Source organism: Sapajus apella, unplaced genomic scaffold, assembly GCF_009761245.1.
Source record: "Sapajus apella isolate SASKATOON/1434 unplaced genomic scaffold, GSC_monkey_1.0 scaffold19, whole genome shotgun sequence".
NCBI classification, from domain to species: Eukaryota; Metazoa; Chordata; class Mammalia; order Primates; family Cebidae; genus Sapajus; species Sapajus apella.
This window is the reverse complement of record NW_022436959.1, coordinates 7,484,123-7,504,075: the sequence shown is the minus strand read 5'-3', so window position 1 is coordinate 7,504,075 and position 19,953 is coordinate 7,484,123. Positions and strand designations below refer to the sequence as shown.

Sequence of the window (19,953 nt, the reverse complement as noted above, 5' to 3'; positions counted from 1 at the left end):
CTGCACAGGTGACCCTGCCCTCTGGAGGGCCATCCCTTCCTCAGCACTTGGTTGACGTGCACCCATCTTCAGCCTCCTTGCAAAGCCCTTTCCTCTTCCTCGCACAGTGCTACACCGTTCCCCCTGCCGTGGGTGCTGTCCCCGACTTGTGCTGGCTTGCCTCTATGGCTGTGGCCCCTTGGACGGGAACTGGGGCCAGTCAGTGACTCGGAGGGCACTCAAGAAATGTTCATTGAATGAAAAAAAAAAATGGATCAATGAATAAACAGTTGCCATGTCTCTCCCCTGTGCACTCTTTTTCTGAGATGGTGAGTTCACTTCTTCCATGAGACTCACTCATTTATGGTAGATGACAGTGAAAGCTTTCATTTGCCTCACCCGTCCCAGCACGGAGAAGCTGCTCTCACCACCCGCCCAACCCTGCTTCATGCAGCATCATGGGACTCCATGCGAGAGTCATTTCTAGATTTCAAAACCCAACAGCCTCAGCAGCCTCATCTCTGAACACGCAGCCCTTTCTACCTCTTCATCCTAATTAACCAAATATCCACAACACCATACACCACACAGTGACAGCTCTCATCTACTTGGGGCTTACGGTCATCCACCAAGAACAGAAGCACTGTCAGGAACTAATGTGGACAGCCCTGGAGAAAACACAGTTTAATGCAGCAGCACCATTCATGCTTGCAATTTTCTGGCAGCCTTTTTCACGCTGGCAGGAAGGAGAGATGTAAAATAACTGTGACCTTTACATGTCAAATGGTCACTTCTGTGGAAGAGAAGGGTAAGCTCTCCGACAAGTGAGACAGCCCTTCTCAGAGATGCTTTCGGAATTCACTTGGATTTATTGCTTGGGTTTCCCTCTTAATATCCTTTCTATATAGTCCACCATGTCATATGCAAGAGGCTCACACAGTCAGCAGCACCAATTTATACAAAAGGTCTCCCTTTCCTTCGGGCCAAGTTGGACCTATTAAAAGTGGTTATATAAATGCTTGGGGAAAGCCAATGAGTATCTAACAAACATGTTCTTTCTTCCTCTCTTCAGCAAAATATAGGATTGAATTTTATATAAAGTCCATCAGTAGTGGGTGCTGTGGGCACACTGGGCCAAAGGTGTGGAGCTGGGGAGAGCTGCACTTTGAAGGATTATGGTTTCTTTTTTAAAACTAGGAATATGAGGAATACGATGCCTGCAATTCCAGCGCTTTGGGAGACTAAGGCAGGCAAATCACTAGAGCTCAGGAGTTTAAGACCAGCCTGGCCAACATGGTAAAACCCTGTCTCTACTAAAAATACTTAAAAAAAAAAAAAAAAAAAAAAAGCCTAGTTATACGAGAATCTTTTCTAAAACTATGTTTGTACTATGGTAAAACATATGTATTATAAGATAAAATTTACCATTTAAAAGCTTTAAAATGTACAGTGCAGTGCATTAAGCTCATTCACAATGTTATGTAACTAGCCATCTCTAGAACTTTTGTGAATAATTATTTTTTGAAACAACATATGATTGTATCTTTAAATAAAATGTTGCCAGCAAATACAACTTTTTACCCCCAAAAGTACATAAAAGAATTTTACACAGCAGGTAATAGTTATCCCTACCGTACTGCAAATTCCTATTATTCCTGCGTAAACAGTAAATGTTAAGTAAGAAACTCAGTCTGCTAAGTTCCAGAATTGCATGAGAAGGAGACTCTTTGTTTTATTTTGTTTCAAGAGACATGGCAGGAAAATTAACACCAACCTTCAAGGAAGGGCTCAGGAACCTGGCCTTTGGAAGGAGCCTGGCCACACTGCAGAGGAGGGGAAGGTCTAGCTTGTCATTTGCTTCCCTGTCTCCTTCCTTGCAGTCCTCGCCCACTTTCGGGACCCTCATGCAAGCTCACCTGGTCACTTTCGATGACGGCGCGTGCCCACTCGTGGGCTTTGTATAGCTCATGCCGGCGGTCTGGTTTCTCCTGGAACCGAGGCTCCTTTTTGGCAGGGTCATCATCCCCAAAACAGGGAGACTGTGTTTTGGGGACTAGCTTTACATCATCAACAAAGATGAAAGGCTTGAATATGGACCTGGAAAGAATGGAGAGGCACTTCAGCCAGGCAGAGGTTGGGGCCTGGGGACACCCGGGGACTGTGCTTTTATTTAGCAAACGTTTCCCAAGCCATCTTATGGTGGGTGGTGGGTGGTCAGTGTGGGTGATAGGTGGGTGGGTGCCAAGAGACACACAACTGCATGTTTTAGTAGCTATTTTAGCAAAACTAGCAGCCATTTACAAGCTGCAAATTCCTCTATTTACAGTAAAGAGACATCAAAACAGACTTTCTTTGTTTTGAACCTTTGAGAGGACTCTTTTAGCAACAATAAGTGAGGCGAACAGGCAGCGTTCTGAGAAAGGGTGCGAGGAGCCATCTAGCTGAGCGGAGAGAAGCTTGCCTTCTTTCTCTACCGTGATCTGAGAAGCAGCCTCCAGGAAAGAAAGGGCGTTTTGGTTTGGGTTTGTTTTTAGTTTTTTCTGAAGTTCTACCTTACTGAAAAATCTTTGGACTATCTCTGACAGACCCAAGGAGGGGACAGAGTAAGAAAGACGGCAAGAGACCCTGGAAGGTGCACACCACACAGAATTCTGGTTGTGTGATGGAGCTGGCACAGGGCACAGCATAAATAATGCCCCCCTGCTCTCTTTCAGTCAGTTCTCTTGGCAGCATGGATGTTACCTTCGGAAAAATGGCTGTGTGCATGCCTGCATGTGTGTGTGCTTGTGCATGTCTAGGACACATCACCACACACAAACACAGATACACACACACACAACAGCCACACATATAAACTGCTGTGGCCTGGGATCCCAGGCCAGGCCAACGGTGTGAGGGCCAACCACAGCCAACTGTAACACTGGGGAGGCAGCCTTATCCTCCCCTCCCCACACCCAGAGGAAACACTGCTGGATCAGAGGGCTGCTCCTGGCAGGCATGGGCACCTCTGGGTCCCAAGGATGGCCTGTTTTCAGCCATACCATAAGGCAACACCTGCAATCACAGTAGGAGAGAAGGAACTCCCCACACGTGCCCCATGTGTATAGGTCAGATTTGTCAGATTTGGACTTTTCTCCTCCCAACAGGTACACTGTGGCCAACTCTGGGTACCTCAAGTGGGTTAGAGGTGAGCTAGGATGTTGATTCCCTCAGCCCAGGGGCATCTGGGGCTTGAGGAAGCCACGGCAGCCTTGCCAGTGTGCCACACAGGTATTAATATTTTAAGGTATGGGCTGGGTGCAGTGGATCATGCCTATAATCCCAGCACTTTGGGAGGCTGAGGCAGGTGGATCACTTGAGGTCAGGAGTTTGAGACCAGCCTGACCAACATGGTAAAACCCCATTTCTACTAAAAATACAGAAAAAGTAGCTGGATGTGGTGGCGTGCTCCTATAATCCCAGCTACTCAGGAGGCTGAGGTGGGAGAATCGCTGGAACCCAGGAGGCAGAGGTTGCAGTAAGCAGAGATCATGCCATTGCACTCCAGCCTGAGTGACAGAGTGAGACTTCGACTCAAAAACAAACAAAACAAAAAAAACCAAAAAACAAAAATTCAGGTATGCCATGACCTGAAAAGGACTGGCAGCCAATAACCCTTGCTCCTTGGACTTGCAGCATCAGTATCAGCTGCAGAACCTCAGGCCCCACCCTGTCCTGCTGAATCAGAATCTGCATGTTTAACAAGATCCCTGGAGAGTCATAACATATCCAAGTCTGAAAAGCACTACTACAGACACAGCAGTAATGAGAAACATCCTCTTAGGTTAGCTTCCTGATGTTGCCATGGGACAGGAGTCTCAAGTGAGAAAAGAAAAACACTGATCACAATATGCAAAATTGGGGGCCAGGCGAATTTGAGTATTAAAAGCAGTGAGACCTTCACACCCCAAGCTGGTGAACTGAGTGGTACTAGTTGAGGACTCGTGTCAGGTACTCTGCTGTTCTCTACAGGTGATGCAAATATAACTGGAGACAGGGCCCATCCCAATCTACAGGGAAGCATGAGGCATCCCAGGCTGCACTCACCTGATCAAAATCAAGCCTGGCCAAGAACCTTCCCTCCCCAGCCAGTATCAAAGGAAGTCCCCCTGCAAAGACATAGGGGAGCTACCCTTATATCGAAGGAACACACACTTCCACTTCCTACAGCCCCTTAAAAATAGATGATTGCTTTACCCCTCTACTGAGTGTTGAATGAATGGCTGTTAAATATGAAAAAGGAATTATTGCAAAACCTAAAACTGCTTAAACCAATTTTGACTACATGTTGAATTCTCTAATTGGTGAGTCAGTTGATTCTGCAAAGGTGCTGCAGATGGAGGGCTCACTGAAAGAGGGCAATGGAGCAGTGGGGAGGAGGAGGGCCAGGAGAGCTCATGCCTAGCCATCCACAACCAGCTGCCTCCGGGCTACCTCTGGGCTCTGACAGAACGACTGGCTCACGTCCTACCCTTCAGGGCCAGACAGCACTTGGGGTTTCCTGGGAAGTCAGTGCACATCACATCAGCAGCATCAGCCTCCTTGGCTGGCACTCAGAGACCCTTCAGTGGCAGACAGGCCCAGGGCTCCCACCCAGCAGCCCAGAGTCAGCTCAGTTCACATTTTCTCAGCTCCAGGGCTCTGCACTGGGCAGCACTGTGCAGAGCAAAGACTCCCACCTGGGCTGCTAGGCTTCACAGTGGGACTGGTGCAGTCTCAACACCTGGCAGCCAAGGGAACTGCGACTGCACCCTCTGGCGGAGGCCGCTGAGCAGGCCCCATGCAATGCTACTTCATTCAATCCCCACGTCACTCCAAACCCAAATGGGAGTGGCATCTTCACCAGGAAACCTCCCATTTCACTCCTAAAACCTCAGTGCTTCCCTTACTGCACATCTCAGGACTTTTCTGACACAGGATCCCTTGGGAGAGCCATGCCAAGAGGAAAAGGGACAGCCTGGCAGCACTGCTGGGCCAAGCTAGCTCCTGCAGAGTGGGGCAGGGAACTGGGCTGGGACTTGGAATGGGGGTGTGAGTCCCTGCTCTGCCTCTGACTCACTGTGGGCCCATCATTTTCCCTGTCTAGCTCTCATCTAACTACAGTGATCTCAACAGTCCCTTCCGGCTTCTACAACTAGTTTATTTCTATTTCTATGTCATGAAGCTTGTAAACTTGTGATGCCAGCTTCAGTAAGCTCATGCTAACCACAGTCAGGGTCTTCTGTATCCAGGACAGGATAACTGCATAGGAAGAACTCAGAATGTCCTATGTGATGTGACTTTAAACCCACCCCAAGCTCACTGGAATGTAGAGGTTAATCAGTGAGGGTGTCTGTTGGCTTTTCTAAGAGAACAGACACTGTAAATTTGTCCCTCTCATCTATCCATTTTAGTTTTAAAAGAATACATAATAAATATGAGGAGATTCCCAAAATATTCTAAAGCAGTCAAAGCTCTCCAAAGATGTTTTCAAAGTTTAGTATACTCAACTAAGAAAAAAATAAAAGCCTAAATGTATTGAGGTGGTAAAAAGAAGCTTTTTTGAGACTTAATAAATTATATAAATAATAAATACAGTTATCTAAAAAAAATTACATAAAATATTAACAAAAATTATTGCTGATAATAATTGCAATATTAATTAATGTTTGTTTAAACCAGGATGTGGAAATGATCTATAATTGAGGTTTCATCATTTGTGTCTATGTACCCAGAAGAGGGGGCTGGGGTTCATTCAGTGGTTCCCAAATGTTTTGATTTCTTGCCAATCCTTATGGAAAATCACATTTAGAATTCCAAATAGATAAGGAGATACTCTGACATTTTCCCACAGGTAAGCCACAGATGGTGGCTTCTTAAATGCTACTTGAATGAATATAAGCCCATTAACAGATACGCTCAACTGTCTCCACCATGTAAAATTAGCAGACACACTCAACTGTGTCCAGCCCACCTGTCCAGGACGGGGCCCACTTCATCATGTGCATGGGGTGCCCCAGAGTGTCCCGTGGATGGCTTGGACGTGAAACACAGCTGAAAAGGCTGCAGAAAGCTGATTCTGCCTCTATCCTCAGGGCTGACTCTCAGACCCATCTTCAGAAAAGTCACCAAACCCTGGGTTGGGAATTTGCCCCTGTCACTCAGCCTTCTGTGGTGTGGTGCAACAGGAATACAAGATGATGGGCCCAAAAGGACAAAGTGCTTCCAATGGCAAGGCACAGCCCAGCAGCCAGTTTGTGAGGAGGTTCAAAGCTGGCTGAGCTTCTTTAAAGGGCCCTTGTGAGGGACAGCTAAACCAATCAGACTATGAGCAACACTAAAGGAAGCCTCCCTCCAGCCTTCAGCTCCCACGGAAACAAATCTAAAGGCTGAGGCACACAGTCCCATGACACGATGCACAGTGTGGGCATCCAAGCTCCATCACAGAGATCTGCAGAATTTTAGTCTTGAGTGACAATTCGAGGCACGTCCAAGAAACCTACTCCAGTGGACACACCGCTGCCTCATCTGTCCATTTTTCCCTCTAAAGCCTTGTGAGGGATGCAGTATGCCAATGCAAAAAACTGTTTTCCAATCATTTGTTTTCTCATTTTGGAAGAAGAACATTATCATGAAAATATCTAACATTTTAAAGCACAGCATAATTCTCAAAGCATCTGTGTTCAATTTTCATGGCACTTTTATTCATTCATTCATTCATTTATTCAGCAAATATGTGCTGAGGCCTGGCCGAGCGCCAGATACCATTCTAGGTACTAGGTATACAGTAGTGAACAAGGCAGGGCAAACATTTCTGTCCCATTTTACATATGAGATGACTGAGACTCACAGAAGCTAAGTGCTTTGTCCAAGATCACATTCCTCATAAGTGGCAGATCTAGAAGTAAATTCAGATCTAAATACATGGTCAGTTTTCCCCACTACCTCTCACTCTTATATTCTTCTGTTAGGTTTTCATACACCTCGTACTACTGCAGAAAAATAAATATTTCTTGTGCTATAGGATTTAGAATTTAATATCCGTGGCTAGCCAACAATGCTGCCCTCAAACATGGCTCTGCTCTTGCTGAAGATGCAGAAACTCTCCAACCAACAAACCAGGCTGATCCTGTGACCTGGAGTTCCTGGCAAATCTACTGAGGAGAGTTAGGCACAGCAAGAACAATACAAAGGCCCCTGTTCAGAGGAAGCTGCTCAACTTGGACCGATCTGAAATAAACCTGCAATACTAAGTTTCTCTCAAAAATGCAGGTACCCCTCAGAGAGGTCCATCTATGTTTCATTCCAGCTTTACTCTGAGCCACTTTAATCTTAAGAGTCAGTCACACCTGGCTCCCATAAACACATACACCGTCTTTGTGCCCACAAAAATTAAAACAACAACAAAAAAAACCCTTTAAAGTTACACCTGGCTGAGAGCAGAACTAATCCATGAATGGAATTTCCATTTTAAAGGGAAAGAGAACCAGTACTGTTGAAGCATTGGATAGCCTTAAGGATGGTGAGCTGAGATCCAGCAGCTCTGGGGGGTTTTGAAAAGTCAAACATGTAGGGCAGAGAGAGGAGGGGACTGGTGTTGGAAGAATTCAGAATGAAATTGGAGGCATGGGCACCACGTTGCCTGGAGCCCTCAGCTCTGTGTCTAACTATGCAGCCTGTGCCCCATGTGGCTCCAGAGGCTACATGAGTCATGCTGACCAAGGCTTATAATGTTCGCTCCAGTAACAAAAAGCTATTTCTGGCATTTGAATTATCTAGATGGTAATGTCTTGGCCAAGCCAATTTAGCATCTCAAGATTAGTACACTGGCCCAGCACTTTGGGAGGCCAAGGTGGGCGGATCATCTGAGGTCAGGAGTTCGGGACCAGCCTGGCCATTTTGGTTAAACCCCATCTCTGCTAAAAATAAAAAGTTAGTGGAGAGTGTTGGCATGCTCCTGTAGTCCCAGCTACTTGGGAGGCTGAGGCAGGAGAATCACTTGAACCCAGAAGGTGGAGGTTGCAGTGAGCCAAGATCCCGCCACTGCACTCCAGCCTGGGCAGAGTGAGACTCCATCTCAAAAAATAAAAAATAGAAAGATTAGTACACTGAGGAGAAGAGCAGGAAACAAAGAAAACACACACACATGCAGGAAGGTGGGTGGAGGGGAATGTCTCTGGTATCTCCCCAGCACTCTGCTGCTAGTTAAAGTAGGTCAGACACCCTATTTTCTTATAAATTCTTCTGCGTTCTCTCCCCCTTCTGGTTTACCCATCCCATATCTTGAGTATTTTATTTATTTATTCACTTATTTATTTTATTTATTGTTTTTTTCCTCCCATTTATTTATTTATTTTTTGAGACAGAGTCTCACTCTGTCACCCAGCCTGGAGTGCAGTGGCACAATCTCAGCCCACTGCAAGTTTCACCTCCCAGGTTCAAGTGATTCCCCTGTGTCAGCCTCCAGAGTAGCTGGGAGTATAGATGCACACCACCATATCCAGCTAATTTTTGTATTTTTTCTAGTAGAGACTGGGTTTTGCCATGTCGGCCAGGCTGGTCTTGAACTCCTGACCTCAAGCAATCCATCCACCTTGGCCTCCCAAAGTGCTCAGATTACAGGCGTGAGCTGACACACCTGGCCTATATCTTGAGTATTTATTTGTGTATTTTTCTGGATGTGGGGACCTCTTAGTGGTTTACTGACCTAACAACCATATCTCTGAAAAAAAATAAGCCCAGATTTATAGCATTTGCCAATTTCTGTAGTGTAAATACCCCATTGTGGCCCCTTTCAAGCTGCCAATGACATCACCAAACGTGGAGTTGGAAGAGAGGCTCTCTTTACAATCCGTGGCTTGAGCACACTGTAAGACTCCGAATTTTACACTGTCTCACAATGCTAAGGTACCTCTCTATTCCTCGCCTCTCCAAGTCTTCACATCTATGAAGTTTTAACAAGTGTTGGCTTCCTAAGAAATGGTTTCCAAAGGTCAGAACCAGGACACTCAAGTCAATCAGTGTCACTCTCTGAATGACTGTGGCACACACTGACTCTGCAGAATGTTGATGCAATTTGCCTTCTCAATACAATTAAGTGAAGAACTTTTGTATCTCCCTCAAGCATTCAAACTCCGACTTTAGCATCTCCTTCCACCTCTCAACCTTACATGGTACCTAGCACATAGTAGGATGGAGGGAGGGAGGAAGGGGAAAAGAGGATGTGAGCACAAGTTATTTCAAGGATAAGATCCATAATTAATACAGTGAACAAAGGACAGAGAAGTGTCCAGTCAGGCAAAACAAAAGTTAGATCAAGTACTTCGGTTTTAATATTGACTGGGAGGGATAAAGACTAAAGTGCTGTTCTTTGATCATGATCTTTTCCAAGTCCGTAGCTATGAAACAATTTCTAATATTTTAGCATTAACAGAAGCCAAAATCTCCCTAATTTTCTTGCCTAAAAATCCAAGAAAAGGTAACTATGTTTCCTACTGACAAAATACAATACATCGAGCATGGCCAATTACAGAGAAACACTGAAATGCTGAATAGGAAAACTAACAACCTATGACAGTTGTACAGTCACAGTAGGAAATGCAGATCGTTTAACCATGCAAGAAAACAATGAATGTCTTCCGGAAGGGTCTTAATCTTCTGTAATACAAGGTCTTTTCACTTAATTTAACCATGAATAATTTTCTTTTAAAAGCACTTAAAATTTTTCATTTTAACTATCAGAAGGCTATTTCCCAGCCATTTTTATAACTGGATTAGGCCGTGCCCTTCAGCCTAGGAAGTAGAGTTCCTTTACATTGGTGTCCTGGCCTCACAAGGCCCCAGCTCCTGAGCATACTTAGAGCCCGTATCTGAGACACCAGGGACAACAGGAGTTGGTTCAGTTCAACCCACTCTTTGAACAGCTCCTATGTCCTAAAAAGCCATGCCCAAATACTTTCGCAGAGCATTCCAGATACTTGAAAATAGAACTCTAAATGTCCATATGTACCCTTGTCAGCCAGCAGAGTCCTCACAAGGGGCTACTGAGCCACCAGCATTAGGGGAGTAAGCTACGTCACAGTCCAGGAGGCGGGAGGCCCAGACACAAGGGGAAGACGGAGCCTCAAATCCAGTGGGCCAAAAAGTGGGTGGAAGGTAGGGCCATGGAACCAGGGCTTCAGAACTGGGAGATAAATCAAGGGAACAGCAACTGGACTCAAACAGGAGGAGCATACTGAGTGGCTGTTAGGAGGGGTGTAGAGAAGCTGACCCTCACTGTTATGAGAGGTACTGAGCTTGTTTTGCAGAGGAGCTGAGGGTGGAAGAGCAATGGACACCTGATGACCAGCATCATCTATAGGAGGATGTACGGCTCTAACCTGTTGTCATGCGGTTTCGTGACTCTCTGCCTTTGCATGTGCTGTCCTCTCCACCTGGAGTGTTGTTCCTGCTTTTTACCTAACGAACCCCGACTCTTCCCACAATGCCAGTGCTCAAGAGCTCCTTCCTCTGTGAGGTTTTCCCCTTCATCATCTCATTTGTGCCACCTCTTTCCTTGCACACACTTCATCCATGGTATACAACAAATACAATATTTGGTACACAGTAGGTGCTTAGTGTTTATAGAATAAATGAGTGAATGAAAAACTAAGAATAGCTAATTTGGAGTTCTACAGTCAGGTCTTGTTAGAAAGATCTACTGAGGCCGGGCGCAGTGGCTCATGTCTTTAATCCCAGCACTTTGAGGAGGCCAAGGTGGGTAGATCAAGAGGTCAGGAGTTCAAGACCAGCCTGGCCAAGATGGTGAAACCCCATATCTACTAAAAATATAAAAATTAGCCAGGTGTGGTGGCATGGCACCTGTAATCCCAGCTACTTGGGAGGCTGAGGCAGAGAACTGATTAAACTTGGGAGGCAGAAGTTGCAGTGAGCCAAGATCATACCACGGCACTCCAGCCTGGGCGACAGAGCAAGACTCTGCCTCAAAAAAAAGAAAAAAGAAAAGAAAGATCTATTGATATTGGCAGTAGTTTAAAAACTGAGGCCAAAGGTCACAACAGGTGCTTCACTTTTCCCCTGAGACATCTAAGAATCAGTCACTAGCTAGATGCAATCATTGTCTTATATCACTGAAAGGAGAATAAATATTTTCAGCTGCAAAAGGAATGAAATTTAATACCAGCAAATACCCTGGAAGCAGATTCGATGGTTTAACAGCTGACATTCAGACACTGATAATGATGTTCAGCCAATGGAACACCCAAAAAAACACCAGAGAACCTACTGGAATGGGCAGCCTTATTGAGCCTTCCAGGCTGAGGATCAGGCTTACCTGACAGATTCCTAGGTCCACTCAAAGATTCTGATACAATAGGTTTGAGTCAAGGAACCTGTATTTTTCGAAAACTCCTGCAATTGATTCTAGCAAAGAACAGATTCAGAAACCACTGGATGGCTGGTTCTAAGCTACTAATGATATGATTCCTGATATACGTGACAGAATGTAACTGGGGAGAGGGGCTGCCGTCTGTCTGGAAGATCAGAGATCATCTTCATAAATAATCATTAAATCTACTATGTACTGACTTGGGTTATTTCATTTAATCCTCCCAACAAGCGTATAAAGGTACAGGCTGGTATTATCCCCATTGTACAAATAAAGAAATTGAAGCTTAGCGAGGTGAAATCACTTATTCAACTACTATGTGACAGAGGTCAGATTCTAAATCCTGGCAGGTCATTCTAGAGGCTGTGTTCTCCATCCCTGTGTAATGTTGCCTCTTTGCTGAAGTACATGGGCAGAAAACAACCCCCTAAAACACAACATCTTCAAGAAGGGACCAGTACACTTGAAGCTGCTTCAATCTGTATTGCCTCTGAACTGTCTGATTCTCTAATTCACAGGAACTGGTTGTTTTGATAAATCATGGGCATTCCCATGTTTCTCTGTCTCCCTCTGTTTTGTTCATCTCTGAAGCACTCATGTACCACACAATGCTTGGCCCATGACGTATATTCAGTAAATATTTGATATTAGGTTGGTGCAAAAGTAATGGATGGTAAGGACCACAATTACTTTTGGACCAACCTAATCAATTTAAAAGAACTACTGGATTCCCTGATTGTCATAAATACTATGTGACTAAAGCCGAGGAATTTATTTAATCAAAGCCCTTGGTGCTACACTGCCCACACTGAGGCTGACTGAAAACATGCCTTTGCTGTCCAAGGGGAGGACATGGTCAGGCACTTACAACACACCTGCTGAATGAGCTTTCAAGGCAAGCACACATGTTCTGCCTACAAGACCATGTCTCAGACAAACCTGGAGGGATCGGGGGTCCCAGTGAAGTAGTGAATGCATGGAGAGCTCCTGTTCTGTGGCAGGACAGACACTCCACTGGCTGTGGTGAGAAAAGACTCGGAGTCTATGCACACTCCACTGGCTTTGTCCCGTAAGGTGTTCATCATAGTCTGCACTGTGATGCTTTCTGCAAAAACACAGAAGAAAGACAGATGGAAAGAGCAGATAGAACATAAAACTGTGGCAGGCCACTAACTAAAATCTGTTCCTTCGTTCTCTTTTTAGTAATGAAAACTCTGACATTATATCTCGGAATGTAACTACCAAACTACAGATTCTATTTCCCCACTTCCCTGGTGACTATGTGTGGCCAGGTGATAAATGTTGATCAATAGGAGGTAAGCACAAACCAGGTGTGCAACTCCTCATCACACCTATAAAAAAGGTATGTTTGCCTTTTGTTTTTCTTTTCTCCCTTCCTGTCAGCTAGGAGATGCCAACAAGCGGACTGCAAATGGAATTCCTGTGCTGAGTCACCGTAACCAGCCCTGGAATGGCCATATACATCTGAACTATAACATAGGAGAGAAATAACCTACTATTTTCTTTAAGACACATTAATTTGTGGTGTCTTTATTACAGCATTTAGCTGTACCTCAATCAGTACAACAACTCAATAGATATCCACAAGAAAGTATGTGTAATCTACCCACAGGCCACCAAGCTCACTCCCATAAATTCTTGCTGGTCAGAGTTAATACTCTATTTGAAGAATGTCCTCTCTGTGGTGGGAAATATATGCACAGAGAGGCATTTAGAATAATCAGAGCCACTAGGACTGTTGGCTGTGACCACAGATAAATGTATAAACAAATCCTTGATTACATGAGATCCCATTTCTACATCTTCCCCCGGGTTATAATTTGTTAAAATACTATTTCAGTCTGTGTTCACTACGATGAAACTGAAGCATCACATGAGGAGAAGGTTTGTTAGCACATTTACATCCTCTTCATAAAGCTCCATTTACATGTCATACCTAGAAATATTAACAACAAATTATTGATTGCTTCAGTTGTCCAGTGTTCAGATTTCCTCATTGTCTCATAAATGAGCCTATTGATTTGAATTGGAATCAATCAGAATTGGAAACATCTCTGCCTCTTGTTTTTTCTCCTTGCATCTTTTCTTTTTCTTTTTTTGAGATGAAGTCTTGCCCTGTCACCCATGCTGGAGTGCAATGGCGTGGTCTTGGCTCATTGCAACCTCCACCTCCACCTCCTGGGTTTAAGTGATTCTCCCACCTCAGCTTCCCCAGTAGCTGGGACTACAGGCATGCACCACCACGCTCAGCTAATTTTTGTATTTTTTTGGTAGAGATGGGGTTTCACCATGTTGGCCAGGCTGCATTAGAACTCCTGACCTCAAGTGATCCACCCTCCACAGCCTCCCAAAATGCTGGGATTGCAGGTGTGAGCCACCGCGGCCACTCAGCTTGCATCTTAGTTGCCAGAGTCATCTTTCCTGCAGCTTCTCACAGCGTAAGCTTTGCGGATGGCATCCTCATGGCATTATTACATTAAATAACGTATGTGTTCTTCTGTCCTCTGTATTCCTGTACATTAGCAGCTAGACCTAAAGGCTTTATCAGATTTAGAGTTGATGTTTTGGCAACACTATTTAATATCTTTCATCAGTTAGTTTTTTTAAATTAAAAAATTTAGATTTTTTTTTAAAGCTTCCATTTAAAAGTGAATATTTTCTTACCTTCCTACCCAGAATATATTACATAAGTACTATAGCAAAAGTCCTAGTGTTCATCTAGATTAACAGTCAGGAAACATTTTCCTTCCTTTTTGTTTTTTTAAAGAGACAGGGTCTCCCTTTGTCACCCAAGCTGGAGTGTGGTGGTGCAATCATAGATCACTGCAATCATAGCAGCTCTGAACTCCTGGACTTAAGAAATCTTCCCACCTCAGCCCCCTGAATAGCTGGAACTATAGGTGCACATCACCACATCTGCCTAATTCTTTTATTTATTTAGAGAGATGAGGTCTTGCTAAGTTACCCAGACTGATCTTGAACTCAACTCCTAGCCTCAGGTGATCCCAAAGTGCTATGATTATAGACACGCACCTGGCCTGACAGTAAATATTTTAGATTTATACGCCATACAATTTCTGTTGAAACTTTACTGTTGCACCTGCTCAACTCTGCCATTTTGGTGAGAAAGCAGCCCCAAACAATACATAAATAAATGGGTGTGGCTACGTTCCAATAAAATTTTATTTTCAAAATAGGCAGCTACCAACAGATCATAGTTTGCTGACCCCTATTCTAAATGATCCAAAACTTTGACTTAAAAATACATACATCACCAACAAATATAGAATGACCGTTGTGGGCTTTTCGGAAAGATTTCCACATAGGCACAAAAGTAAGGAGGTGTCAAGTCACCACATATACCTAAATATGGATTCTGATTAACTTAATAACTAGGAGCTGGGTGTAGTGGCTCAAGCCTGTAATCCCAGTACTTTGGGAGGCCAAGGTGGGCAAATCCCTTAAGCCCAGGAGTTCGAGACCAGCCTGGGCAACAAAATGAGACCCTGTCTCTACAAAAAAAAAATTAGCCTGACATGGTGGCACATGCTTGTAGTCCTAGCTACTGGGACAACAGCCGGGGGGAGGGGGGGGTGGCTGGGGGGGTGGCGGGGCAGCTGAGGGAGGATCACTTGAGTTCAGGAGATAGAGGCTGCAATGAGCCGAGACTGTGCCAACACACTTCAGCCTAGGCAACACAGTGAGACCCTGTCTCAAAAATTAAACAAATAAATAAGTTAGTAACTAGCTGGCAGACAGACTGGCAACAATTCAAATCACCAAGTGTCCACGGAACAAAAAACTATGCAGGTATCACAAGGGGACCCTAAGATAGATAGTAAAAGACAACACCTCTGCCCTCAAGGTCCAGCAGGCTGATAGGGCAGGGGAAGATGAGTCATACATATAACTACAAGGTATAAGGAAGGCTGCAGTAAGTATTATAAAAGACATCAGTATGACATCAAAGATGAAAGGGAATAACATGGGTAGGAGCAGGAAACCTCCAGGGATGAGGAAGCAGCATGTAAAAATAAACACAAGTTGTTTTCTTGCCTACACATCAGGGACTTTTAGCACAAGTTGGTCTTTACACAAGGACTATTCTGTATCCCTCTTTGTTCACGCTTCTAAGTTCAGACAAGTTCTCAAACAGCTGCAAGAGAAAGGGTATGAGAAGGAGAATTGTGAGGGAGAGACTAACTCACCTTCTTGTTTCTCTAAGCTGTCTTTGCCGGCGCAGCAGCCTAGATGATCCTCAGCTGGAGAAAAGACTTCGGAAAAATTGAACTCGTCCTCTCCCGTCCACCAACCTTGGCTCTGAGCGTAACTCCTGAGTTCCGGATGCTCTGCGTCCATCTTAGTGGTGAGCGAAAGCCGATTGCAAATGCACCTCACTCCCTCTGCAGAGAGTGCAAAACCCTATTAGTTAAAAAGATATTTATAGAAATTTGCTCAAGAAATGGAAATGTATAGGGAATCCTTTCTCTGAAACACTGACTTTAACTACAGGGAGGAATCAATTTAATTTCTGAAGAGAGAAACAGACAATCCTTGAGTCTCTTTCTAGGAGACCTCCAAAAACATTTGACCAGTCTTGACCGGGCATTATCACATTTTAAATGAGCAGCAGTCACTTTACCCATCTTAAAAGCATAATCAAAAGGAAATATGTGAGGCTCTTTATTTTGACTACATAAGCTCCATGCATTCATTACTTACACACACAAAAAAAGGGACAGGTGCTTTGAAAGAAAGAGTTTACAAGACTTAGCAATCTATGAGAGAGTCCTCGAAAGCAATGCTCTATCGCATCAACAGAAAGCCCCCTCCCCGGTCTGATTTCTTTTCACCTAGAAAAACACTTTACACCCCCACTCCTTGCTTAAATATATATGGTTTTTAAAAAAAATACAAACTGAATACTTTAACATTTTTTTCAGTTATCAACATTTAGAAAAGCATAGTGGCAATGATAATGAATCGTTTTAAAATAATGGAATATATTCATGAACATACGTATGTCTGGGTATGTGTGTGAGTGTGTGGCATAGAGAAAGAGTTTGTGTGTGTGTGTGTGTGTGTGTGTGTGTGTGTGTGTGTGAGAGAGAGAGAGAGAGAGAGACAGAGAGAGAGAAATTTATGGGAGGCTGGGCGCAGTGGCTTACGCCTGTAATCCCAGCACTCTGGGAAGCCAAGGTGGGCGAATCATCTGAGGTCAGGAGTTCGAGACCAGCCTGACCAACATGGAGAAATCCTGTTTTTACCAAAAATACAAAAAATTAGTCAGATCTGGTGGTGCATGCCTGTAATCCCAGCTACTTGGGAGGCTGAGGCAGAAGAATCGCTTGAACCTGGGAGGCAGAGGTTGCAGTGAGTCAAGGCCCGTCATTGCACTCCAGACTGGGTGACGAGAGTGAAACTCTGTCTCAAAAAAAAAAAACAAAAGAAAAATCTATGGGAAATTTTTTCTTATAAAAATAGAAGAACTAAATACATCTAGAATCAGAAATGTCTGCATTGTGAGTACATTCCATTTTGATGAATGAGGGCTTAGACCAGAAACACTTTCTACCAGCTGGCAGGCTTGTATATCTTCTTCAAAGCCTGAGCTGCAAATGCACACAGGACAACTCAGCCTTCCAGCTTCAAGATGCTGTCTCGAGCACAAACACTAGGAAGTTATCAGCACTAGCTTAAAAGGGCCATTCCTACTTGCTGCTTCCAGGGAGCATGCTGATCTTCCAAATTCTTGTAGAATGAAGTGAGAGAAAGAATCTAAACTACAAGCTACAGGAAAGCCATCACTGCCTGAAAACCAGTTCCTAGAAGCGGGAACAGTGCTGGACTGAGCTCTTTCAGTATGTTTTGCTTCACTAGTTTTCACTTCCAAAATAAGCATTCCTGGCTGGTGGGCATTGGCCCTTTGTCATTTATCTTTTCAGAGAGCACCATAAAAGTACAATTATAAACAATTAAAAATAAAAACCAGTTTTGGCCTAAACAAGTGATTTTGGCATCATTCATACTATGCTATTAAAAAAATACTCTTGTAAGCCACTCTACAGATATTAGTTTCCAAGAGGGCAGATTTATAGTAGACATTTGCTTTCAAGAACGTTAGCATTTGGAAGACGGAGCGCATTAAATCTTATGCAATCCATCACATGGCTGCTGGGATCAGACGACACAAAATCAATGAGTCCAAGAAATGGCTGGGTTTCCTTTTTATGTAAATATTTAGTGAAAGGCAGCATTCATTTTGTGTAGATAATTTTTCAAGCTACATCTTGAAGAGACACTCAGCTTTTGAAATTCAGTCACAGATCAAAAAGTGTTAGGTTCAACTTAAAAGCAATACGACTGCTTTGAAGCATAGATTACTGGCCCTCTTGATGGAACCATTCAATAGTAAGACTTCATCTTAGGAGCGCGTTATATAAAGGAGTTTAAGCTCCTGCATTGCAGAAGAGTTGGAGACCTGGTGGGCTGCACTGGCTGCCTTAGTTCTAGAAATACTGGAAGAGCTGGACAAGTAGGCACACGCCCTGGCGGGTGGGCACATGCTGGACATATGAGGTGGAGAAACTCTCCATGATTACTAATGGACACCACTAGACCATTCTGCACCCTAGGAAGAAGCCACCCCCACCTCCAGACAGGCACAGCCTTCATACAGCTTGGCCAGGAAGCCACAGTCTAGATTTCAATGCCTCACTGGGGCAATTCTGTGTAGAGTACAATGTACCCATCATCCAGAGAGGCCCTGATCACTGGACTAACTTTGTCCACCGAAAATGGGCTTGATTTCCATCTACTGTTGTAGATCTTCTGCTTCTAACTCAGGTCAAATTTTGTTCAATTTACCCCTAAGATAGGGATGGCAAACAAGTTTCATCCCCACCATCATTTTGGATTACTTGGAAGAGATGTCCTGGTAAGTTTAGTTAAGAAAAATACATAGGCCAAGAATAGGTTCAACAAAAGAAAAATGTCCTGATCTACTCCTCCGCCATTAGCACAAAAGGGAAGAATGACAGTGCACACGCCTGCCATGGGTTCACTACCCAGTCCCAAGTTGTTGCCGGGGCCGATTCCCTCTTAGAACTACTTGCCCTTTAAGCCATTCTGGGATCTCATCCTGTCCAGAAAACGAGGATGCTGAGGTGGGGATACAAGACTACCACTCCCACCCCTAACACTTCCTTCCTCAGGGCTGTGTTAGAAGCAAGAGGCTGCAGGGGCCACTGGGCAGCAATTTTATGAGCACTAAATCCTTCTGAGTGGACCAACTAGTCCTCTGCTCTTCTGGGAACACTGTGTCACTGTGAGAGAAATGAACTTCACTCACAGAAATGCCAGAGTGGCATATACTGGTGCTCATGCAGATCTCAGCTCCTATTTTACAGGGACATGCCAAGCACAAAGATCTCCAGGATTGAGGGTGATCAGGGGCTACTGTACAGTGAAGGGATATGTTGGCCTATTACACAAGAACAGTCACCATTCTTGTGGCCAATTAATAGAGTTATGGTTTAAGTCATGGAATTCCTGGTGGTCAAAATCAGGCTCTTCCCAGAAAGCAAACAGAAAATACAAAATGTTAGGAGAGCGCTTCACCCCAGGTTCAGGAGACTCCAGGTTCTCTTCTTGGAGGGGCCCAGAAATGAGAGGCATGTCAAAGCATGTCAGTCCCACACAGAGAGGACCTGCAGTGGCAGCGTCTTTCCTCCAGGTCTGACACTGTACGCGCAGGCCATCCCACCTCTGTGGCCTTCCCTGTCCTCAGAACTCCCCACCATCTGCACCCGCTCACCTGTGACTTTCTCGGCAGCCCAGTACTTCCCTACGGTCTCGAGCACCCAGGCTTCATCACGATCCACAATCAGATATGCACTTTGGAAGCTGTGGCAGGAGTCTGCATCTTCATAGTAATTCCCACCTTGTCCATGCTCTTCCAACAAGGAGACAATGACATCTAAGGCTTCTTTAGCTGTTTCCGCTCTTTCTAAACCAAGCCTGCAGGAAGGAAACCAGAAGCATACTTCAGTCATTTTATACCACAGGACTGTTACCAGAGTAACCAAAGATTGGGCAAGGCTGAGTTATGAAGCATGCCAACATATATAAACATGTTAAGTATGCAGACCAATAAGCAAACTGATTAACTGCACTGTTAATCTCACATGTTTGGTTAAAAAAAAAACCATATGGGTGGCCAGGTGCAGTGGCTCATTCCTATAATCCTAGCACTTTGGGAGTGGCAGGAGGATCGCTTTAGCTCAGTAGTTCAAGACCAGCCTGGGCAACATAACAAGACCTCTTCCTCAAAAAGCCTTTTTTTTAATTAGCCAGGCATGCTGGCACACACTGGCAGTCTCAGCTACTTGGAAGATTGAGTCAGTAAGATCACCTAAGCCTAGCAGGTTAAGGCTGCAATGAGCTGTGATCATGGCACTGCACTCCAGTTTGGGCAACAGAGTGAGAGAAAGAAAGAAAGAAAAAGAAAGAAAGAAAGAAGAAAGAAAGAAAGAAAGGAAAGAAAGAAA

The 19,953-nt window shown here is 44.4% G+C and overlaps 1 protein-coding gene across 2 annotated transcripts in view; it reads right to left on the bottom strand.

Moving 5' to 3' along the window:
- Positions 1–19,953, bottom strand: part of SCRN1 (secernin 1) — a 67,713-nt gene that overhangs the window by 4,366 nt on the left and 43,394 nt on the right. For both annotated transcript variants that reach the window (XM_032286903.1, XM_032286902.1), the window contains 4 exons: positions 19,221–19,423; positions 15,613–15,807; positions 12,323–12,488; positions 1,896–2,076 (listed from right to left, as the gene is read on the bottom strand). In XM_032286903.1, the coding sequence (XP_032142794.1) occupies positions 1,896–2,076; positions 12,323–12,488; positions 15,613–15,807; positions 19,221–19,423 (745 nt within the window). The remainder of the gene's footprint in view (positions 1–1,895; positions 2,077–12,322; positions 12,489–15,612; positions 15,808–19,220; positions 19,424–19,953) is intronic.